Below are 25,919 nucleotides of genomic sequence, written 5' to 3' on the forward strand. Positions count from 1 at the left end.
GCTAGGTGCAATGAATGGGTGGTGTGGATTTCATCAGTTTGAATGGATTGGGAAAGGGTTACCATATAGGACCATGTGCATAAGTAAATGGCTTTTGGAAATTTCCCTCATTATATAACAACTGTGACCTCACTCTCAAAAGTTTTAGACTTGCCCTACTTTACCCAATTCAAGTACTTCAGGCAACCTTAAACTAAAACTGGGATTAAGATACACAATTTTAAAACTAACCCCGTCACTCTATTTAAAAAAAAACAGAGGAGGAAATTACTCTTTTTTTAAAACTATCTCAGAGATGTAAATGAGATGAACAATAAAAATTAACATTTATTATTTCACCAAAATGGGTTGTTGCAGAAATAACAGAAAAATTCAGAAATTTTCAATTTGAAAGCATTAAATCAGATAAGTATACTTATATATCAAATAAAAGTAATCTAATACATTTCTATTAAATTAATTTTATAGCATGAATTTGATACTATGAGGGGCATTTTCGACTGGGGACGCCCATCTCTAAGGGTGCCCATCTCCGAGGACGGCGCCGCGAAGGGGTGGGGCCAACCGTATTTTCGAACGAGATGGCTGGCCATCTTTCGTTTCGATAATACGGATGGGGCTGGCCAAATGTCAGAGATGGCCAGGTTTGAGATGGCCGGCCTCGGTTTTCGTCGATAATGGAAACCGAGGCCGGCCATCTCAAACCCGGCCAAACCCAAGGCATTTGGTCGTGGGAGGAGCCAGAATTTGTAGTGCACTGGTCCCCCTGACATGCCAGGACACCAACCGGGCACCCTAAGGGGCACTTTCTAAAAATTAAAATAGCTCCCAGGTGCATAGCTCCCTTACCTTGGGTGCTGAACCCCCCCAAATCCCACTCCCCACAACTCTACACCATTACCATAGCCCTTATAGGTGAAGGGGGGCACCTACATGTGGGTACAGTGGGTTTTGGAGGGCTCCCATTTACCACAAGTGTAACAGGTAGGGGGGATGGGCCTGGGTCCACCTGCCTGAAGTGCACTGCACCCACTAAAAACTGCTCTAGGGACCTGCATGCTGCTGTCATGGAGCTGGGTATGACATTTGAGGCTGGCATAGAGGCTGGCAAAAAAAGTTTGTTTTTTTGGGTGGGAGGGGTTTGGTGACCACTGGGGGAGTAAGGGGAGGTCATCCCTGATTCCCTCCGGTGATCATCTGGTCAGTTGGGGCACCTTTTCGAGGCTTGGTCGTGAAAAAAAAGGGACCAAGTAAAGTCGGCCAAATGCTCGTCAGGGCCGGCTTTCTTTTTTCCATTATCGTCCGAAGCCGGCCATCTCTTAAGCACGCCCCTGTCCCGCTTTTTGTACCCTGCCGACACGCCCCCTTGAAGTTTGGCCGGCTCCGCAACGGACTGCAGTTGAGGCCAGCCAAAATCGGCTTTCGATTATGCCGATTTCGCTGGCCTTGAGAGATGGCCGGCCATATCCCGATTTGTGTCGGAAGATGACCGGCCTTCTCTTTCGAAAATAAGCTGGTTTGTGTCATTTTTATTTCAGGTAATCAATGTTATCCTTCAGTCAAAACAGTTAAGTATATATTTTCTTCCCCAATTCCCTTTTTTTCTTCCGGTTTATTACTTCACAAGTTTTTGTTATTTTTCTTCTTCTTATATTATTTTAAAGTTTGTATGATATAGAACTTAGCAGAAGCCTTCCTGCTTTCTTGGTTTCATCTTCCTTCTTGGTCTTTCTTTTCGTTGGGTACCTGTTTCTTAGTCTGACAGTCACGAGCTGCGATTCAGCTCCAGAAACCTAGTACTCTATCTAAAAGAGCTCAAATGAGAACAACTTATTCCCTATTACTCAGGCAAAGAATTAATTTTAATCTTTTACCATTTCTTATACTAGCTACCCCACCCCCCCCCCCCCCCCAAAAAAAAAAAAAAATCTATAATTCAGAATCTCTAAACTAGCCCACCCTCATTTAATGTCCCAGGGAAAACTTTCAGTCTCAAAATTAGCACTCTTGTTAAACAAATTTACTGAACCAGTTTTTAAAATATAAATTTGCCAGATATATTTTTAATTAAACTTCTGGCATTAGATCAGAAGTTTTCAACACTCTCTGAGAATTAGACAGTACAAAATTGTTATATGCTCAAATTTAATTACTTCCAAAAGTAATTATATTTCCTTTTAGGAGAATTATTCTTTATTTCTCACAGTAAACTCCTGTGTTATTAACTGTGTTTACTGTCAATATAAAAGCTCCTCCGTCAACTTGTTTCTCCTTGAGGTGTGTCATCAAATTTTACTACCACACCAGTTTGAGATATATTTTTTCTTTATATACTAAAGTTTACTATAACCGAGTTACTTCAATTCAATAAACTTTTCAAACTCAGTTTAGTTCTTCAATACAATTTCACAACCACTCAGCCCAGATTCAAAAATAAACCGCGAGGCGCTTAGAGTTAACTATTTCAGCTCAAAGCACATACACACCTCTCTTTGTTTCTAAATACAATTCTCTTTATTTTAAACAAATTTTTTAAACTTTTTAGTCGGACACCTTCAACACAGGTCCTTCCAGCAGCTACTCACCACCCCAACTGTCAACTATCAACAGTTTAGAATCTTACCATGTCACTCCCGGTCTCGAGCTCAAACCCACGAGCCCCTGCACCAACATATCTCCAAACAACCCAAAAATGCACCTTTATACCACACAGGCAAAAACGCCCATTTTGGAACAAATGAAACGGGCCCTAGGAAGGCTGTCATCTAAGCGGGTTTTTTGTCTATCTCCCCTGCCCTCCCCTCCATGTCGAGCGATTCTCCCCTCCCCTCCCCTCCCTGTCCAGCGATTCTCCCCTCCCCTCCTCTGCCCTCCCATCCCATCTCATCCACGTCCAGCGATCCTCCCCTCCCCTCTACTCCATACCTGAGGTCGCAGCTGCAGCAGGCTCGGCTTGCGTCGCCTCCAGCCTTCCCTCTCAGTGTCCCGCCCTCCTCTGATGTCAATTTATCTTTCCGCGAGGGCGGGACATTGAGAGGGAAGGGAACGCTAGAGGTGAGCTGACGTAAGCTCATTAGCATACGGTTACAAACCCAGCCAGCCATTCAGGGATGCAGATTGACCAATTATTATATAGAGAGATTAGTCATTTTTCAAACATACATTTTTTAAAACAGCATTAAATAATATTTTTCATACCTTCTTTTTCATCTGTATCAACTATTTTCCTTTTTTTTCCTTCAGCACACGCCCGCTGCACAGCTCTGCCAAGAGCCAGCATCTGGCTTGTGCTCTCTTCTCTCCCCTCGGCTCTCCTTCAGGCACATGTGAAGCGCTGACAGGATGTCAGGACAGCTCACCGGAACACTTCTTCACCTTGCTCCAGCCACAAGCCATCTCTCCTTAGTTAATTGAGCTAGCTCCTTTCAGGCCAGGAATCCCTGCCTCCATGCGCATGCGCGGCCATCTGACGTCATCAAGTGATGTCAGATGCCCACGCAGCCTGCACAGGGCATTCCCGGGCTTTCCCCACTGCTTCTGATTTCGCAACGCCACTCCACTAAAAAAAAACCTGATCCACAGCATCTTCACACAAGCGCCGGCTGCAAGCACTGGACCCCACCAACGGGCTCCCAAAACATCCCACGCCGATGCCGCTGAACGCTGACACAGCCAGCACCAAACTCCCCAAGGCTTTCCCACCACTACTGCAGTCCGCTCTGCTACCTTATCACCACCGATGCCACTGTCTCAGCCTGGCCTCCCCCCCCCCCCCCCCCTGGCTCAACCAGCACTCCACCGCCGCTACCGGGTAAGCTTTTAATTTTAATTTGAACCCCTTAGGGTTACATAAGAATAGCCATATTGGGTCAGATCAATGGTCCATCTAGCACAGTATCTGTTTCCAACAGTGGCCAAGCCAGGACACAATACGTGGCAGAAACCCAAATAATAGCAACATTCCATGCTACCAATCCCAGGGCAAGCAGTGGCTTCCCCATGTCTGTCTCAATAGCAGACTACGATCTTTTCCTCCAGGAATTTGTCCAAACCTTTTTTTAAACCCAGATAAGCTAACCGCTGTTACCACTTCATTCGGCAACGAGTTCCAGAGCTTTCCTCCTATTTGTTTAAAAGTATTCCCATGTAACTTCATCGAGTGTCCCCTAGTATTTGTACTTTTTGAAGGAGAGAAAAATCAATTCACTTCTACTCATTGTACACCATTCAGGATTTTGTAGATCTCAATCATATCTCCCCTCAACTGTCTCTTTTCCAAGCTGAAGAGCCCAAAACTCTTTAGCCTTTCCTCATATGAGAGTTGTTCCATCCCCTCCAGAGTGGAGGAGTAGCCTAGTGGTTAGTGCAGTGGACTTTGATCCTGGGAACTGGGTTCAATTCCCAGTGCAGCTCCTTGTGAATCTGGGACAGTCACTTAACCCACCGTTGCCCCAGGTACATATAAGTACCTGTATATACTATGTAAACCACTTTGAATGTAGTTGCAAAAACCACAGAAAGGCAGTATATCACGTCCATTTCCCTTTATCATTTTGGTAGCTCTTCTTTGAACCTTTTCTAATTCTGCTATATCATTTTTGAGATATGGTGGCCAGAACGGAATGCAATACTCAAGGTGAGGTCACACCATGGAGCTATACAGAAGCATTAATTATTCTCAGTCTTTTTTACCATCCCTTTCCTAATAATTCCTAGCATCCTGTTTGCTTTTTTTGGCCACTGCCACTCACTGGGCAGAAGATTTCAGCGTACTGGATACAATGACACCTAGATCTTTTCCTTGGGTGCTTATTTCTAAGGTGTACCCTATGATTCAGATTATTTGTCCCAATATGCATACTTTTGCATTTGTCCACATTAAGTTTCATCTGTCATCTGGATGCCCAGTCTTAGTACATAAGTATTTGCCATACTGGGACAGACCGAAAGTCCATCAAGCCCAGCATCCTGTTTACAACAGTGGCCAATCCAGGTCACAAGTAACTGGCAAGATCCCAAAACAGTACAATACATTTTATGCTGCTTAATAAGCAGTGGATTTTCCCCATTTTAATAATGGCTTATGGACTTCTCTTTTAGGAAGCTATCCAAACCTTTTTTTTTTATAATCAAATTCCAGCTTGTAACTTTCTCGGACAATGTCTAAGACCCACTGGACGGACATGATTTTGGTCCACTCTTCGTTGAAGCGAGTCAGCCGACTGCCTATGCTGGGCACCAAAGAGCAGACCAGTGCCCCATCATTGGTTCATGCGCCCGCCTATTCCCTGTCTAGGCATAGGCCCAGCGGGCCACTTGTCACCTCGAAAGGAAGAGCGCTGTTAAAAGCATGGATGCTGGAAGGAACCAGCCGCCCTACAAGGCCTGTATTGGCGAGCTTCCCAAAGGCAAGGTCTAACAGGTATGCCTCTCGACAAAGACTTAGGCTGATCTTCGGGAAGCCTCTGAGTCTTACAGTCACCCAAGTCTTTAACAATTTTCTCTAGGTCTTCCCCAAAGAGAAGCTTACCACAAAAAGGCAGATGCGTAAGACACTGCTTGGAAGCCATGTCTGCAGCCCAATGATGAAGCCACAATGCCATCTGTTTGGCTGAGGCCCGCACCAAGTCACAGAGGGAGACCGCCAAATAAGCAAGCCCTGTCTTCATCTGGGAAAAAGAGCCCCCAAAACCAGATCCTGAATCCAGGCTCTGCTCGAGGGCCTGCTGAAACCAGTTAAGACAAGCCCTGGCAGCATAAGAGCTGCAGATAGAGGCCTGGAGGGCTAGTGCCGAAACTTCAAAAGTGCACTTGACAGACGCCTCCAGGTGCCGATCCTGCATATCCTTGAGAGCCACCCCTTCCTCCACAGGGAGAGTGGCCTTTTTAGTCACTGCAGTGACCAAGGCATCCACCTTAGGAAGAAGGAATTTGTCCCCATACTCTGTAGTCACAGGATACAGGGAACACATCGCTTTGGCCACTTTCAAGCCTCCATTGGGGTCGTCCCACTGGGCTGAAATGAACTCCTGAATGGCCTCATGCACAGGAAAAGACTTATAGGGTGCTGGCCATCTTGGGGTTGACAGCAGCAGCCACTTGTGCCTCCGGGTCAGCAATGTTTAAGGCCTCCAGAGAGCTGGAGATGAGTGAAGGAAGATGTGTACCGCAGAAGGGTCGTCAGACTCCTTCTGCACCAGCTCTCCCTCAGCCTGCTGTCCACGCAGGAAGGGCACAAGGACTTCCCCAAAAACGTGGGTAGCTATTGCGCTACCAAGGTGGGCCCGAATGGCCCCACCTTAGAAACGGCACCCACATGTCTTAGTTTCAAAACCGGATCCTCCATAGGCCCCTGGGCCAACAAGGCCAAATGTGGCAATGAAGCCCCCTGGAGGAAGAGGAATATCCAAGAAGAGTTGCTGGGGCAAGGCCCTCTTAAGAAGGTATGCTTGATGCAAAATCTGGAGAGAAAAACTCCCGAGCTAGCTGATTGGGAAGAGGAACATAGATGCTTCCAGTCAAAGCATCTGAGTACACCGCAATACAGATTCCTACTGCCATCGCCGAGCACACCTCCAAGCCCAAAAGAAAATAGGAGGGGACTCACCGGACAGCTGGTGCTTCCAAACAGCTGCGGCTCTTTCAGATGCAACAGCCTGCAGCCTACCGGCCATCAGGCTGAAAGGCACAGCACAACAAGCATAGGGAATCCCTGCACCGTCCAGCAATCTAGAAATGGGGGGAAGGCCGACAGTCGCTCAAAAGAGCATGGTTCGGGATAAGGTATCTTTCAAAGATATCACCATAACAGGGAAGATAGAGTATCCTGATAGTGAGGTTGCAAAAGAGATTGTAGTAGATCGGGTATCTTTAAATAACAATAAAAATCAGACAAAAGATTGCCAATTAATACTGTCAAGTACTAAGCATGATGTACTAGGAACAACAAACATAGTTTGAAATGTCTATATGCGAATGCCAGGAGCCTAAGAAATAAGATGGGGGAGTTAGAATATATTGCACTAAGTGAAAAATTAGATATAATAGGCATCTCTGAGACCTGGTGGAAGGAGGATAACCAGTGGGACACTGTCATACCGGGGTACAAATTATATCGTAGTGATAGGGTGAATCGGATTGGTGGAGGGGTAGCATTGTATATTAACGAGAGCCTTGAATCAAATAGATTGAAAATTCTGCAGGAAGCAAAACACTCCTTGGAATCACTGTGGATTGAAATTCCATGTGCAAAGGGGAAAAGGATAGTGATAGGAGTGTACTACCGTCCGCCTGGCCAGGACGAACAGACGGATGCGGAAATGTTAAAGGAAATCAGGGACGCAAACAAACTGGGCAACACAATAATAATGGGGGATTTCAATTACCCGCATATAGACTGGGGTAATGTAACATCTGTACACGCAAGGGACATAAGATTTCTTGATGAAATCAAGGACAGCTTCATGGAACAGCTAGTTCAGGAGCCGACAAGAGAAGGAAAAATACTAGACTTAGTCCTTAGTGGTGCTCATGATCTAGTACAGGGGGTAACGATACGAGGGCCGCTTGATAACAGTGATCATAATATGATCGGTTTTGATATTGGCATTGAAGGAAGTGAAACTAGGAAATCAAGTACGCTAGCGTTTAACTATAGAAAAGGTGATTACGACAAAATGAGAAAAATGGTGAAAAAAAGACTGAAAGGAGCAGCTCGCAGAGTAAAAAACTTGCATCAGGCGTGGATGCTGTTTAAAAACACCATCCTGGAGGTTCAGGACAAATATATTCCACGTATTAGAAAAAAGGGAAAAAAGACTAAACGTCAGCCGGCGTGGCTAAACAGTAAGATAAAGGAAATCATTAGAGCCAAAAAACAATCCTTCAGAAAGTGGAGAAGAGAACCAACTGAAAGTAACAGGATAGATCATAAGGAATGCCAAGCCAAATGCAAAGCGGAGATAAGGAGGGCAAAAAAGGACTTTGAGAAGAAATTAGCGTTGGAAGCAAAAATACATAGTAAAAACTTTTTTAGATACATTAAAAGCAGGAAACCGGCCAAAGAGTCGGTTGGGCCGCTGGACGAAAATGGTGTTAAAGGGGCGATCAAGGAGGACAAAGCCGTAGCGGAGAAATTAAATGAATTCTTTGCTTCGGTCTTCACCGAGGAGGATTTGGGGGGGACACCGGTGCCGGAAAGAATATTTGAAGCGGGGGAGTCGGAGAAACTAAACAAATTCTCTGTAACCTTGGAGGATGTAATGGGTCAGTTCAGCAAGCTGAAGAGTAGTAAATCACCGGGACCTGATGGTATTCATCCCAGAGTATTAATAGAACTAAAAAATGAACTTGCGGAGCTACTGTTAGAAATATGCAATCTGTCCCTAAAATCGAGTGTAATACCGGAAGACTGGAGGGTAGCCAATGTTACTCCGATTTTTAAGAAAGGTTCCAGAGGAGATCCGGGAAATTATAGACCGGTGAGTCTGACGTCGGTGCCGGGCAAGATGGTGGAGGCTATTATTAAGAATAAAATTGCAGAGCATATACAAAAACATGGACTGATGAGACAAAGTCAGCACGGATTTAGTGAAGGGAAGTCTTGCCTCACCAATCTAATGCATTTTTTTTGAGGGGGTAAGCAAACATGTGGACAATGGGGAGCCGGTTGATATTGTATATCTGGATTTTCAGAAGGCGTTTGACAAAGTGCCGCACGAAAGACTCCTGAAGAAATTGCAGAGTCATGGAATCGGAGGTAGGGTATTATTATGGATTAAGAACTGGTTGAAAGATAGGAAGCAGAGAGTAGGATTGCGTGGCCAGTATTCTCAGTGGAGGAGGGTAGTTAGTGGGGTCCCGCAGGGGTCTGTGCTGGGTCCGTTGCTTTTTAATGTATTTATAAATGACCTAGAGATGGGAATAACTAGTGAGGTAATTAAATTCGCCGATGACACAAAATTATTCAGGGTCGTCAAGTCGCAGGAGGAATGTGAACGATTACAGGAGGACCTTGCGAGACTGGGAGAATGGGCGTGCAAGTGGCAGATGAAGTTCAATGTTGACAAGTGCAAAGTGATGCATGTGGGTAAGAGGAACCCGAATTATAGCTACGTCTTGCAAGGTTCCGCGTTAGGAGTTACGGATCAAGAAAGGGATCTGGGTGTCGTCGTCGATGATACGCTGAAACCTTCTGCTCAGTGTGCTGCTGCAGCTAGGAAAGCGAATAGAATGTTGGGTGTTATTAAGAAGGGTATGGAGTCCAGGTGTGCGGATGTTATAATGCCGTTGTATCGCTCCATGGTGCGACCGCACCTGGAGTATTGTGTTCAGTACTGGTCTCCGTATCTCAAAAAAGATATAGTAGAATTGGAAAAGGTACAGCGAAGGGCGACGAAAATGATAGTGGGGATGGGACGACTTTCCTATGAAGAGAGGCTGAGAAGGCTAGGGCTTTTCAGCTTGGAGAAGAGACGGCTGAGGGGAGATATGATAGAAGTGTATAAAATAATGAGTGGAATGGATCGGGTGGATGTGAAGCGACTGTTCACGCTATCCAAAAATACTAGGACTAGAGGGCATGAGTTGAAGCTACAGTGTGGTAAATTTAAAACGAATCGGAGAAAATTTTTCTTCACCCAACGTGTAATTAGACTCTGGAATTCATTGCCGGAGAACGTGGTACGGGCGGTTAGCTTGACGGAGTTTAAAAAGGGGTTAGATAGATTCCTAAAGGACAAGTCCATAGACCGCTATTAAATGGACTGGAAAAATTCCTCATTTTTAGGTATAACTTGTCTGGAATGTTTTTACGTTTGGGGAGCGTGCCAGGTGCCCTTGACCTGGATTGGCCACTGTCGGTGACAGGATGCTGGGCTAGATGGACCTTTGGTCTTTCCCAGTATGGCACTACTTATGTACTTATGTACTTATAATCTCTCGCTTTGATTTTTTTTTTTAAATAGACAGAGAAGGCAAAAGAGCTCTAAAAACTGTACTCTCATTTTTTTTTTTTTTTGTAATGATGAGGAAGGCTAGAGCTCAAGACGACTGGAAGGCAAGGGGACAAGGTGAAGCAGGGACCCAGAAGACTGAGTATGCCCCTAAAGTTGGCACCACCAGCCAGACACCCCCACACTCAAATGGCCCACCAGGCCCAGGAGAAGCCCCAACAGAAGAATCCAGGAGCTCCTGAAGAGTCATCTACCACCTGCAGGAGATAGAGATATACTGAATGAAAAGGAGTTGGCCGTCTGGTATCACTGCCTTCAATTCGTTATCTCTATCTTCACCTGCTGGTAGATGGACAGAACCCACCAGCTGCAGAGGCTAAGAAAGGTTTTTTTTTTTTTTTTTTAAATGTCACTTTTACTGTGAGTGTCTGAGCCAAAGGAGACACTTAGTATTGAGCTGCGGATTACTGCCACAATTTTAATTCATGCTTGCTAATTTTGTAGTAGAGACATGCACTGTGCTGTCTCTACTGCAATGCTTTCTGCTTCAGACCTTGAGTGAGATCATCAGCAGCAGGCAACAGTGTAAGACCATAAATGTGTGTGTGTGTGTGTGTGTATGTGTCTATATATATGAAGAGCACAGTGTATGTATGTATATATCTATGTCTTTCTCAGGTGGGATAGATGTTATGTAAATTGAGTATCCCTTTAAATGTTTGGGTTGGTACAAGTGTACTTGTATGAACATTGAGGATAATTTTATAAAGGATTTTCTGTGTGTAAAGCCTGGGGTGTTACTGCTAGGGGACTTCTGTATAACTGCACAACAAGGAATTTGCATGGAATTCCCCACCTGTGCAGAATTCAGCACAAGTGTAGAGAAAATATTCTATTAATATAGGGTTAATCATTCTTACAATTTCTAAGTAAATGTAGATTCTAAAAAGAGGTACATTCAGCTCTGACCTTGTGCATTACAAGTAAAACTGAATGTTCTTAGATATGCTTTTGGCCGGCTACCTTACTAACAGTCTAGAACTGTAACATGTTAAAATGTATTTGTGATGACAGACACACAGACACTGTGGAACTGCACGTAGGCATTTTAGGAGAAAGGTTTATAAGAGCAGAGGGGGGATTTTTGAGTCAGACAACTTCCTGACTGATGTTGGATTTTTGTCTCCTTGCAAGAGAAATAAAGCTGTTTAAGTTTAAGCCTGTTTGATCTCTTGGGATTCATGAGTATATTAATTAAATTTTCTTGACAGCTTGGTCCTTTGAGCCGGAAACCAATAACTTTTTCCAAGTGTCAGGATCGGAGCTGTTGTGCACACGGATTTTGATTAAATCCCTACTTAAAGTCCCCCGGGGGCAATCCCGTAAAAAGGGGCTGGTTCTTCTGACACTTGGAAGGGTGACGGTTTTCTTTTCTGTGCATCACGAATCTCATGGGACCAACTTAGGTAATGTGTCTTGTTTCTACATAAGTACATAAGCACTGCCACGCTGGGAAAAGACCAAAGGTCCATCAAGCCCAGCACTCTGTCTCCGACAGCGGCCAATCCAGGCCCCAAGAACCTGGCAAAAACCCAGAATTTATTTATTTATTTTATTTATTGCATTTGTATCCCACATTATCCCACCTCTTTGCAGGCTCAATTTAATAACGATCAATGGACTTTTCCTTCAGGAATCTGTCCAGACCCCCTTTAAACTCAGCAAGGCCAGCTGCCGTCACTACCTTCTCCGGCAATGAGTTCCAGAGTCTAACCACACGCTGAGTAAAGAAAAATTTTCTCCAATTTGTTTTAAACCTACCACATTCTAATTTCATCTTGTGTCCCCTAGTTCTATTATTGTTAGAAAGCGTAAACGCTTCACATCTGTCCGCTCTACCCCACTCATTATTTTGTAGACCTCTATCATATCACCCCTCAGCCACCTTTTCTCCAGGCTAAAGAGTCCTAGCCATCTTAACCTCTTCTCATAAGGTAGTCGTCCCATCCCTTTTATCATTTTCGTCGCCCTTCTCTGCACCTTCTCCAATTCCTTTATATCTTTTTTGAGATGAGGCGACCAGAACTGAACACAATACTCCAGGTGTGGTCGCACCATGGAGCGATATAACGGCATTATAACATCCTCATGCTTGTTTTCCATCCCTTTTCTAATAATACTCAACATTCTGTTCACTTTCTTAGCCGCCGCAGCACATTGAGCGGAAGATTTCAACGTTCTATCCACGATGACTCCCAGATCCCTTTCTCGGTCCGTAACTCCTAAAGCGGAACCTTGCATGACATAGCCGTAATTCAGGTTCCTCCTTCCCACGTGCATCACTTTGCACTTGTCAACGTTGAACTTCATCTGCCATTTGGACGCCCAATCCCCCAGTCTCACGAGGTCCTCTTGTAATCTTTCACACTCCTCCCGCGACGAGACGACCCTGGATAACTTTGTGTCATCTGCGAATTTAATTACCTCATTAGTTACTCCCATCTCAAGGTCATTTATAAATATGTTAAAAAGCAGCGGTCCCAGCACAGACCCCTGAGGGACCCCACTAACTACCCTTCTCCATCGAGAATACTGACCATTCAACCCTACTCTCTGCTTCCTGTCTTTTAACCAGCTCTTAATCCATAATAATACACTGCCTCTGATCCCATGACTCTCCAGTTTCCTTTGGAGTCTTTCATGAGGCACTATGTCAAACGCCTTCTGAAAATCTAGATATACAATATCCACCGGCTCCCCTTTGTCCACATGCTTGTTCACCCCCTCGAAAAAATGCAGTAGATTTGTGAGGCAAGACTTCCCTTCACTAAATCCGTGCTGACTTTGTCTCAGCAGCCCATGCTTTTGTACGTGCTCCGTAATTTTATTCTTAATAATAGCCTCCACCATTTTTCCCATCACCGACGTCAGACTCACCGGTCTATAATTTCCCGGATCTCCTCTGGAACCCTTTTTAAAAATCGGCGTTACATTGGCCACCCTCCAATCTTCCGGTACCACACCTGATTTTAGGGATAAATTGCATATTACTAACAGCAGCTCCACAAGTTCATTTTTCAGCTCTATTAATACTCTGGGATGAATACCATCCGGACCCGGCGATTTACTACTTTTTAGTTTGCAGAATTGCCCCATTACATCCTCCAAGTTTACAGAGAAATCATTTAGTCTTTCCAACTCGTCCGCTTCAAATACCTTTTCCGGCACCGGTATCCCTCCTAAATCCTCCTCGGTGAAGACCGAAGCAAAGAATTCATTTAAGGGATAGCGCTGGGCAGACTTATACGGTCTGTGCCAGAGCCGGTGGTGGGAGGCGGGGATAGTGCTGGGCAGACTTATACGGTCTATGCCAGAGCCGGTGGTTGGGAGGCGGGGCTAGTGCTGGGCAGACTTATACGGTCTGTGCCCTGAAGAGCACAGGTACAAATCAAAGTAGGGTATACACAAAAGTAGCACACATGAGTTGTCTTGTTGGGCAGACTGGATGGACCATGCAGGTCTTTTTCTGCCGTCATCTACTATGTTACTATGCTACAGCTTTGTCTTCCCTGATCGCCCCTTTAACACCACCGTCGTCCAGTGGCCCTACCGATTCTTTAGCCGGCTTTCTGCTTTTAATATACCTAAAAAAATTTTTGCTATGTGTTTTCACTTCTATCGCTAACTTTTTTCAGAGTCCTCCTTAGCCCTCCTTATCTCCTTTTTGCATTTGGCTTGACATTCCTTATGCTTTATCTTATTGTCTTTTAAATTAGTGTGTCATTTAAATTAGTAACTGAGATTTGGAGCGAAGACTCTTTTTTTTCAATCTGGGATTGATTTCTATAGTATATATATAAAAAAAGAAGTCCAAGGTTTGGAACCCACTCTCAGAGGAGTGTGGACTCTTTTTTTTTTGGTCTGGGACAGCTATAGTTAAAGAAGTCTGTGATCTGGGATCCGCTCAGAGACCATAGCCTGTGTGAGAAGGCTACTGAAATAACGAACTCCATGCGCACGTTAAAAGAGTGATATAACCATGGGAAATTTATGTTGTAAGATAGGTTGCTGTTCATGTCTGTATTGCTGCTTTGCGAGGTCCCCAAAGCAAGGGATCCTTTGTGAAGACCCTAAGTTTATAAATAAACGTAATCCAGATACTGTGTTGTATTTAAATAAATGGAAAAAGAAGTTTGGATTTGATGGTAAATGTTGCATCATGTTAGAAGTTACTCTAACATATAGGAAACTATGAGATCAGTAACCCTAAGAAGCCCAATAATAGCAAACAATGCATTGTACTTGAGAGTTTTTGATCATTTTAAATTTTGTTTTTTACTGGGAATACTAGAGGATTCTCTTCTAATGAATATTTTTATGGAGAGTAAGCAGAACTGAATTATTACTAAGCTTAAATACTTCACATTCCACAATTAGAGTTTCTTTTTCTTTAGGAAAAAACTTTCCTAAAAGATATTTCTTGCCTGATCTAATCTTTGTAAATTGCCTTGTTTTAAGTTATGTGACAGAAACTTTATTTTGTTTAAGAGCACTAACTTTTACGAGATTCCTGAACTTTATTGTACAAAGATATTTTTTCCTCCCTTTGAACTAAAGTCTGGTTCAAAGCTTACCATTAATTCTTTTGAATTCTCTGTGGTATGTTTCTTCACTAGATAAATTCCTGACAGGCTCATGCCAGCATTATTTTTCTTACTTTTCAAGGCTACAGACCAATGTTCCCAAAGTCTGCCTTTAAAAAAAAATAATAATCTTTACAGTTTATGCAAGTTGTGAACTTTCCTGTGTAATACTGTGGCTGGATGCACAGTTGTAAAATTTGATGATGCAAAAATTAATTCCTTTATCCTCTGAAACTATCATAGTAAAGAATGCAGGTGGTGGCATAATAAAGGACCCATTGTCTACATTAATAGAAGTTTTTGAGCCTGAATTGCCATACAATCAACCGAAAGGGGTTAAAGGCTTACAGAATTGAGGAAGGCCCATATGTGACACAGGATCTGGACTCTAATTTAACCCTATAGTGGGTGCCTGGTCGAAGTTGATATCATGGACCACAGTGGCGCTGCCCACAGTACACCTGAAAGAGTTTACATATTGCAAACGTTTACACTCTTGTATTTCTGATGGCATGCTAATTTTTGTAATGCTGTTTTCTTATTTCCAGCTGGTTGCATTCCTCCTTAATAAACAAAAAGGGACCATATTATCTACTGTAGCTTGACTGTGAGGGTTCTAACAAAACAGGATTTCACAGTCCTGCTGGACTGTTGCCCTATGCAACTGATGTTACCTTTAAATTTAGTTACAAGAAATGTATATATATATATGTGTGTTCTGTACCCCAGGTAACTGAGATTTCGGAGAGATATCTCCCAGGAACAGTGTATCTAGATGAGCTTTTAGATTGTGCCTTGCCTGAAATTGTTGTGTGCAGCTCTAGAAAAAAGGAAAGTGCCTTTTTAGGAAACTGCCCTAATCTTCTTTGTTAATTAGTTTTCTTAGGACAAGTACTTAGGACTTTAATATGTTTTTGTATATCTGAAATGTGCCTATCTCATGATTTTAAGCAGATGCTCACACCTGGTTATTCAAAAAAGGTGAAATCTACCATGATAAAGATTTACATTTATGTTTTGCATTGTAGGGAGTCTAATTGTGAAGCAGATGGATGACAATTCCCATTCATTTTGGGTAATTCTATGTCAAAGGTTACAGAGATGCTTACTATGTGAAAGCTAACAGAGATGATTACATTGTAAAAGTTGTTAGCTGTTAATGTGCCAGTTGGATGCACTGTTTAACAGTACATATTGTGAAAAGTCACATGGCACAATATCTAGAAAGTACACTGTACATTGATTAGAGGGTCTGAATACGTGAATATATATGTGGACGTATGTGGAAGTGTTTGAACAGGGAAATGTATATGCATTATGATATACTCTTTTGCGAAAGGCTAGAACAACAATTGATTTTAACTTTAACCAGAATTGCATAAAGTATAAACCTGAGAACAGCATTGAGCTGATGCCATTTTGTTCAAGAACAGGCCAGACATTAAATAGATTGTTTCACTTGTTGGAAACTGACCTTTATGACCTCAGGCTTATAATCAACTATGAAGTCCTCATTGCTCTGCTATGCTTACTTGATTTATTGTTTTCACTCTAAGTTGGCACCTTTCAGAAGCATGATGTTACCTCCTATATGACACCCTAATTACAAATTTACAGGTATCAGCCTGACCAGCTGGTGTAAAGGAAGAATTTCACCCAATCTATGCGGGACCGTGTGGTGTCCTGGCAGTGATATCTACAGCTGTATCACTGAAAGGAGACTTTCATTGGACTTATTTGTGTAATTTCCATTTACTGGATGAACTGTTAAATTCTACTCCAGCATTTAAATTGTTGGTCTGGTTGCAGGAGTGTTGCTTTTTTGTATAATCTTATCTTAAATTATGTTGCATTTTGAATGATAATGATATCTTTCTGCTTGTTAGGGGTAATATGTTAATTCCTTTAGTCAGTTCATCAACCTTACTAAAGCAACTGATTGTTTCCTGTTTCATAATGTTTCTGTTCACATAATAAGGTATGTACTGTTTTATTTTAACTATTAATGGTCTGTTTATAGAAAAAAATTATATTACCACATAATTTAAAAAATGCTGTTACCAGAAAATGCTTTTGTTTCTAATCTTATCCTTCCATTATTGGACGCTGTAAAATATTATGTTGCAATAGTGAGCCATGGGCTAAGCCATGTCTCAACAGGAGGGATGGTAACAGAATATTCACAGCATACGGGTTTTCACAATACTCTAGCATACGGGTTTTCACAATACACTAGCATACGGGTTTTCAAAATACTCTAAAATTTTCTGTTCACAATGTATGCTTTGTGCTAAGCACAATTTTCAGAGAAGACTCAGACCTCGGGTGGGCACCTTCCCTCATCCAAAGTACCCATTTCAGTACTTATGTATGGATTTTATTGAATTGAATAAATGTGAAAACAAGAAATATTGTTTAACTAGTAAAAAAAAGACCCGTTTCTGACACAAATGAAACGGGCGCTAGCAAGGTTTTCCTCGGAGTGTGTATGTTTGAGAGAGAGTGTGTGTGAGAGTGACTGTGTGAGAGAGAGAGAGTGAATGTGCGAGTGTGTGTGTGTGACAGAGAGTGAGACTGAGTGCGAGTGTGTGTGAGAGAATGAGAGTGTGTGCCATGGGCCCTCCCCTCCCTCCCTCCGAGTTCCAGGGTCGTCCGTCCCCTCCCTCCCTCCCTCCGAGCTCCAGGGTCATCCCCTCCCTCCCTCTCTCCAAGTTACAGGTTCATTCCCTCCCTCCCTCTGAGTTCCAGGGTTGTCCCCCCTCCCTCCGAGATCCACGGTCATCCCCCCTCCCTCCGAGTTCCAGGGGACCGAGTTTCAGGTTTCCCCCTCACTCCCTCCCTCCGAGTTTCAGGGTCCCCCTCCCTCCGAGTTTCAGGGTCCCCCCTCCCTCCAAGTTTCAGGGTCCCCCTCCCTCCCTCCCTCCCAGTTCCAGGATCCCCCTTCTCTCCCAGTTCCAGGGTCGTCATCCCTCCCTCCCTCCCTCCCTTCCAGTTCCAGCACTCCTCTCCTTCCAAATTTTAGAAGTCATCTTCACTTACCCAGTCAGGATTAAAAGGCATGCAGGCTCGACCCTTCTCTCTCTCAGCTCTGGTCCCGCCCTCATTTCCTGTTTCCGCAAGGGCGGGACCAGAGCTGAGAGAGAGAGAAGGGTCGAGCCTGCATGCCTTTTACCGCTGCTGCCGGCCGCCATAAACCCGACTTCGTAAGTGAAGATGACTTTTAAAATTTGGAGATAGGGTGCCTGGAACTGGAAGGGAGGGAGGGAGGACAACGACACCCTCATGCGTGTGACGTCGCATTCCATTGCCTGGCAACTCTGCAGCGTTCCCTTCCAGTGATTGGTCTTTGCTGTTTGTGATGAACACGGAAGTACGTGATGTCAATTCAGGAGATGGATACAGCAGGAGCACGAATGCTTCAAGGCTTCACTTTCACGGAGTCAGCTTCAGAACATTGGAGGTGCTTTTTATTATATAGGATTACTCCAACATTTGTGAAAGAACTGCTATAACATTTTAAACCTCTCATGTCTGTTTTGAGTTGGGATCCTGGTCCTGATGATAACACTGCCTGGAGTCCTTAGATCCGAGACAACATGGTTTTACCAAAGGGAAATCGTGCCAAACGAATCTCATTGAGTTCTTTGATTGGGTAACAGGAGAACTGAATCAGGGACGAGCTATGGACGTAATCTACTTAGATTTCAGCAAAGCTTTTGACACGGTTCCCCACAGGAGGCTCTTAAATAAACTGGATGGGCTGAAGATAGGACCCGAAGTGGTGAACTGGATTAGGAACTGGTTGACGGACAGAAGCCAGAGGGTGGTGGCGAATGGAATTCGCTCGGAGGAGGGAAAGGTGAGTAGTGGTGTGCCTCAAGGATCGGTGCTGGGACCGATTCTGTTCAATATATTTGTGAGTGACATTGCCGAAGGGTTAGAAGATAAAGTTTGCCTATTTGCGGATGATACTAAGATCTGTAAAAGAGTGGACACCCGGGAGGGAGTGGAAAACATGAAAAAGGATCTGAGGAAGCTAGAAGAATGGTCTGTTTGGCAATTAAAATTCAATGCAAAGAAATGCAAAGTGATGCACTTAGGGAATAGAAATCCTCGGGAGACGTATGTGTTAGGCGGGGAGAATCTGATAGATACTATCACCTCAAGATCCCTCTCCCCGTTCGTACCTGAGGATCTGAAGGCGACGAAACAGTGTGACAATGTCAGGAAGTATTTTTTCATGGAGAGAGTAGTGGATGCTTGGAATGCCCTCCCGCAGGAGGTGGTGGAAATGAAAACGGTAACAGAATTCATACACGCGTGGGATAAACATAAAGGAATCCTGTTCAGAAGGAATGGATCCTAAGGAGCGTAGCTGAGATTGGGTGGCAGAGCCGGTGGAGGGAGGCGGGGATAGTGCTGAGCAGACTTATATGGTCTGTGCCAGAGCCGGTGGTGGGAGGCGGGGCTGGTGGTTGGGAGGCAGGGATAGTGCTGGGGCAGACTTACACAGTCTGTGCCCTGAAAAGGACAGGTACAAATCAAGGTAAGGTATACACAAAAAGTAGCACATATGAGTTTATCTTGTTGGGCAGACTGGATGGACCATGCAGGTCTTTTTCTGCCGTCATTTACTATGTTACTATCAGGTTTCGTATATTGTGTGAACCTTTACTTGACAGTTGGACCACAGGCCCCGGGACTCTTACTTTAGAAACAATCGACCTCTATGGGATTGGTCTACTTAAACTCGAACAGGGAAGCATACCATTACCTAGACCTAACACTGGAGAATTGGTACACTTTTGGCTGATCTCATATAAGATACTAGATAGAGATTAGCACCCTTGATTCTTCTATAGGCAAAGAGAAGATAGTTTTGAGCTGTTTGAAATTGTTCACACACAAACCCACTGGGGGGCCATCCCTTTACCGCTTCCATTCTGACTGTTTTTCATTCAGAGACACCAAAGAAGGCTACATATCTATGTCTGCTGTTTCCTCCATTTGTGAGACCGTTTTGACACTTAAATAGTTCTAGCTTTGCATCTTGGATACATCATTTGTAATCTCAGTATTTGGTCTTCAATTTCACTCTTTGAGGCAACCTACCCTTGGAATATCTGGTTTATACCAGAGGCAATGGAATGTAAAAATGACTTGCCCAAGTTCCTTAGTTCTCAACCACTGATCTAACTAGTAGGCCACTCCACTTGAGACATATGCTTGCACAGTCCCAATGCCCACTCTCAGCCTGTTACTACTGCCACACTCAGAACTGGGCCCTAAAATGTTTCCCTATGCTACTTCTAGAGAGGTGACATGTAGGGGAAAAACAATGAATGAATCCTGAAGGGGGTTGGGGGAGGGATGCAGGGAAAAAGTGAAGAGTGAATGAGACTCTAGAACAGGGTTTCTCAAATGGTGTGCCACAAGACAGCCAGAAGTGTACCACTAAAGTTTTTAATTTTAACAAACGGCTGAAATGAGAAATATTAGGCCAAGCAAAATTCATCCTGCCACATTGCTTGAGCGTGCCATCCAGCCGGCCAGCACCTGTTCTACTAAGAGAGTCAAGACTCACAGAACAACCCTCGACATGTGCGAGTCATTTGGGTTTCAGCCCGGTCATATGATCCTGTTACACGTACGCCAGGTTCCCTCAATTGTGTGGCACAATGGAGCCAGGCATGCTCAGCTGCAGGCCAAGATTAAGCACCAAAAGATTATAAACCTCTAGATCAGGAGGTCTGGGGTCGGTCCTACACTAGTACAGCTGCACTGTTAAGTTTAGCTATTCCATCTTCAGTAATTTGACTTGAATTTTTATTAATATTATTACCATTCGCTCTTTCACAATGGATACATATCTGGTTACCAAAGAAATGTTTTCATCCTCCGATACAAGTGTGAAAGAACCCAATACAAAGAAGGTTAAGATAATCAACAGACAGCATAGCGATAATTATCAGCATTTCAGATTCTTGTGGACAGGCGATCTTTCATGCACAGTGCCGTTATACCTTGTACATGGTGAGACATTTTCAAATGGGTCCATTGTACCAAGTAAATTAAAAAGACATCTCAATAGTAAACATTCATCATTGTCACACAAAGATGTCCAGTTTTTCGTATATTTGCAAGACCAGAACATAACAAGTGCAGCTTATGGCTGGTGTAAAAAATGTTTCTGAGAATGCACTAGAAGCCAGCTGCCTCGTCGCTGAGCTTGTTGCAAAGGCGAAGCAACCCCACACAATAGCCAAAAATCTGATAATGCCGGGCTGTCAAGAAATAGTCAGACGTGTGCTAGAAGAAGCTGCTGCTAAAAAAAATTGTGAAATTGTCTGTCTGACAGTACGATCGGTCATTGAATTCAAGATGTCAGGTCCAACTTTGGGTAAAATTGTTAGCATGTGCAGGTTTTGCATTACAACTCAATGAATCTACAGGTATAAGAGGGAAGGCTCCACCTTTGATATATGTCAGATATGTCAACGAACAATTGCATTGATGAACATTTTCTGTTTTGCAGGGAAATTACTGGTCATACACCAGGGGAAGAGGTTTTTAAAATGACTACAAAATGTTTTGAGGAAGAAAGTCTGCAATGGAAAACCTGCTATTTGCACTGATGGAGCAGCTGCCATGACTGGTAAAGCGAAGGAATTTCTGGCCAAAGTGAAACAGCAAAATCCTGATGTAAAAGCTACTCATTGTTTTCTGCATCAGGAGGCCCTAGTTGCTAAAACTTTACCACTGGAAGTCAAATCAGTGCTTGATTTGGTGTAAAAATGGTCAACTTTAATAAGTCCCATTCACTGACATCACGACTGTTTGAAGCAGTGTGTGAAGAAATGGAAGCTGCTCATATAAATCTGTTGCTGCATACAGAAGTATGTTGGTTGAGTCTTGGCAAAGTTTTACATGTGTATGAACTTAGAAAACAGGTAAACTTATTTTTGGCTTCTGAGGGCTGTGATTTTGAAAATTTTATCAGCAATGATATGTGGTGGGCAAAACTTGAATATCTGGCAGATATTTTCCAACATCTTAAATGATTTAAATACAAAGATGCAGGGCAAAAATGAATCTCTGCTGTTTAATACAGACAAGCTTCGTGGCTTCCAGATGAAGTTAGCACTGTGGTGAGAAAAGGTTGCACAGGGAATGTTAGAAATGTTCCCCCTTGCAGCGACTGATCAGGCAGTCAGGAATTGATCATGAACACTGGTCAACATCTGGAGGATCTTGATGGAAGGTTTGCTGCTTACTTTCCTGACATTGATATTGCACAATATGATTAGATGAGGAACCCATTCAACCAGTCTGCTGTAGCAGTTTCCACTGAACTGGACCTAACTGCCCAAGAACAGTTGACTGAGCTAAGTATGGATCGCACATTATTGCTCAAATGCAACGAACTAGACTTTGACAAATTTTGGCTTACCGTTAACCAGTGGTGTTCCTAGGGGGGAGCGGTGGGTGCCGCTGGGGGGCTGCCATGTGCCTGTCGGCTCCGCTCGTTCCGTGCTCCCTCTGCCCCGGAACAGGTTACTTCCTGTTCCGGGGCAGAGGGAGCATGGAACGAGCGAAGCCGACAGGCGCGCGGCATCCCCCCCCCCCCAGCAGGTAAAAATGCACCTGGGGGGTCCTTTCGCCGGGGGGAGTGACCTTTCACCGGGGGGGGGGGCGCATCGGCGATCCACCCCGAGTGTCAGCCACCCTAGGAATGCCACTGCCGTTAACAAAGAATATCCAGACATTGCTAGACATGCTGTTTCAATTCTGTTGCCATTTGCTACCATTTACTTATACAAGGCAGGCTTTTCTAGCCTCACTCAAATTAAGACCAAATTCAGATCTGAACTTCAGTCAGTGGAACACAATTTAATTATTATTTGTTACATTTGTATCCCACATTTTCCCACCTTTTTGTAGGCTCAATGTGGCTTACATATAACCATTAGCGGTGTTAGCCGATTCCGGTCTGAACAAATACATAGTATGAATGAATACAAACTGATATTGTGGTAGAATGAGGTACATGTATGGAAAGGGGGAAGAAGAGTCCGGTAATGACTGTTACGGTCTTTGGTTGCATTTTGTTGCAAGTGTCCAGGTATTCTTATGTTGGGTCGGTGGGGTATGCTCTTCTGAACAGGTCTGTCTTTAGTGCTCTCTGAAAATTTAGGTGGTCGGGCATAGTTTTTTCTGCTTTTGGTAATGCGTTCCATAATTGTGCACTTAGGTAGGAAAAGCTAGATGCATAGGTGAATTTGTATTTGAGTCCTTTGCTGCTTGGGTAGTGGAGGTTTAGGTATGAGCGTGCAGATTTTGTGGTGTTTCTGGTTGGCTGGTCGATAAGGTGTGTCATGTATCCTGGTGCCTCACCATAGATATAATTTTATGGACAGTTGTGTAGATTTTGAAAGTGATACGTTCTTTGATTGATAGCGAATGCAGTTTTTCTCGGAGTGGTTTGGCGTTGTCAAAACGTGTTTTTCCAAATACAAGCTTGGCTGCTGTGTTTTGGGCAGTCTGAAGTTTCTTTATGATTGATCCTTGCATCTCGCATAGATTCCATTACAGTAATCTGCGTGGCTTAGTACCATTGACTGTACCATATGTTTGTCCAATATTCCCCCAGAAATAAAGAAGATCTGTGCCTCCAAGTAGGGTCACATTTCACATTGAAAACAATACACTCTGAAATAACATTTAGAACTTCTCTAAAATATTTTCATTTTTGCCTTGTCTTACTATAAAAATATAATTATATTGTAATAGAATTTGACTATAGTCAATCTACATAATGTAAACTCTAAAATGCTTTAATTATTTACAGTTAATTATATGAGTGAAGCATTAATAACACAGGTGTGCTGTGACAGAAATGTGCATTTCCAAGTGCGCCGCAGTCTTAAAATGTTTGAGAATCACTGTTCTAGAATGTAATTTGTTTACAAAAGACAGAATAGCAAATATGCATCAAATATAATAATCAAATCAGATAAATAGAGATCTATGGCAAGGGCCCACAAATGTATATTTGCCTAGGGCCCAGTACAGTATTAATCCAGCATGGGACTTTGCCCAGGTTGCTTTAATTGGCAGTTTGTACTCCTACAACTATTGTAACATCCTTTATTTGGAATTGCTAAAGAAGTTATGCCTCTTTTACAATTAATCCAAAATCTAGCTGCATGCAATTTGAGGCAGGTGGAGACTTGGGCATATGTCTCTCCAGTGCTGGTGGATTTGTAATGGCTTCCCATGCACATGAGAATTTGTTTCAAGGTGTTAACATTGGCATTTAAGGTTTTGCATAGATAGGCCTGAAACATTTTCTCAACAAATTAGGTTGGTATTTTCCAGCTAGGAATTTCTGATCCATTAGCGAGAGGATCTTGATGGTTCTCAATTCTGAAGTGGCCCAGTCAGTGAAGGCCCGGGTATTTTTTTTCTATTGTGGAAAAGGCTTCTGTTGGGATTGCACAAATGTTCACATTTGTTTAGTTTTACAACACAATCAAACATCAATTTGTTTAGTGGGAGATATCAAAATAGGGGTTGTACAGTTGAGATGGACTGTGGGATGAGTTTTGGATTTCTATGGTTTTTGTACTTTTAAGTAGTAGTAGTAGTAGTAATAGAAGTAGTAGTAGTAGTTTGGGGTTTTGGTTGAAGATGGGGTTAAGTTATTGTTTTGTTTGTCTTATGGCTGTTAACTTGTAACTCATATATGAACACAACAAAAACCCAAATAAATAAAATCTAGTCTTTGAAATCTGTTGACATTGACATCTAATGGTTTCATATATTATCACACTTTGTTTCCCTTTATTATTCTTTCTAAACAAGCAGCATGTTTTGGTATCACACCATTTAAACCACACCCTTCTCTCTCCACCAAGTCAGACACAGAGACAACACAGCTACACACACACGTGTGCATACAGAGGGTTGGAAAACTCCATGAGCCATGCTCCACATGCTTTCCCTGCTTATTTATTCTTTCCAACGTTCTGTTCAGTTGGAGAGAATAGAAAAGAGGAATTTTGACCAGTGGTGAAAATGTTGCCTATATAAACCTCAAGGAACACACCAACAGAAAACTTGAACCCTGCAGATAAATTTCACTTTATATACTGTTATTGCCCTTACCAGGGATGAGTTTGAAGTATCAACTTTAGTTGGACAGTTCCTTCATTATTAATTTTTGCTTTTGTTCACAATACTACAGTGAAGTTACCTTATCTGCAATTTTACAACAGCAATCCATCCACAAGAAATCTTGAATTAAGTCATCATCTGCAACAAGAGACAGCTATGACATCTCCATAAAACACTGCTGTTTATTTTTAGAGCTTCTACTCAGTTAAGGTTTTTCCCTATTTCCATATATTTTAAGTACTGTCACTGAATATAATTGTTAGCGTTGTATAGTGCATAGATGCTTCTTTGACAAGACAGTTAAAGTAAACTTTTAAGACCTCTTACTAAAGATTAGGAAATCAAACTGACTAATCAATCTTGATTAGTATACCGAGTCTAATTAAATACACTTTTTAATTTTTTTTCACTTTATTAAGGGCCTCTTACCAAACTGTGCTAGCGATTCCTGGCATGGCAATGCCAAAAAAGCCCATTCACTAGCTAGCGCAGTTTAGTAAAAGGGGCCAAGTGTGGCATCAACATTTTAAAAAATTAACAAAACATTTACCCCCTAATTCAATAATATTAGTGGCTAAATGTAAGCATCATTTGTGTGCTAAGATTATAGATTAAGTGAAGTTACTCACCTTTAGTAGATGTTCTCCAAGGACAGCAGGACATATATTCTTACATCTGGAGGGCATTATCCGATGGAGCCCCAGTAGGGACTCTACTCAGTGTTCTGTGACTTTAAGAAGCTTTTGGCAGCATCCCACCATATATGTGTGCATGCCTTCCTGCCCAGTGTGAGCGCACAGGACCATCAGTATGGTAAAATAGTTTAGAGAATTCAACTCCCAAGAGAACATAAGAATACATGTCCTGCTGTCCTCAGAGAACACCTGCAACAGGTGAGTAACTTTGCTTTCTCTGAGGACAAATAGGACATTGGTTCTTATAGGTAGGAATCCCTAGATACCAGGCTCACTGAAAACAACCACAAAGGACAACAGTGACCTGCAACAGCAAGTACAACTAGAACCAATCAACTTGAACTATATAAAACCTGTTGTGAAGGTGCAGCCTGGAACAGAATAAAATGGGCCTAGGAGGGTGGAGTTGGATTCTAGACATTGAAGAAAGACTTCCTACAGCAATGGACTGA

The 25,919-nt window shown here is 43.0% G+C and overlaps 1 protein-coding gene across 1 annotated transcript in view; it reads right to left on the reverse strand.

Annotated features, from left to right (window-relative positions):
* SPDYA (speedy/RINGO cell cycle regulator family member A) overlaps positions 1-25,919 on the reverse strand; it is a 183,468-nt gene that overhangs the window by 114,067 nt on the left and 43,482 nt on the right. The window contains exon 2 of the mRNA XM_030196137.1: positions 24,852-24,910. Coding sequence (XP_030051997.1) covers positions 24,852-24,910 — 59 coding nt within the window. The remainder of the gene's footprint in view (positions 1-24,851; positions 24,911-25,919) is intronic.

Source organism: Microcaecilia unicolor, chromosome 3 (assembly GCF_901765095.1).
Source record: "Microcaecilia unicolor chromosome 3, aMicUni1.1, whole genome shotgun sequence".
NCBI classification, from domain to species: Eukaryota; Metazoa; Chordata; class Amphibia; order Gymnophiona; family Siphonopidae; genus Microcaecilia; species Microcaecilia unicolor.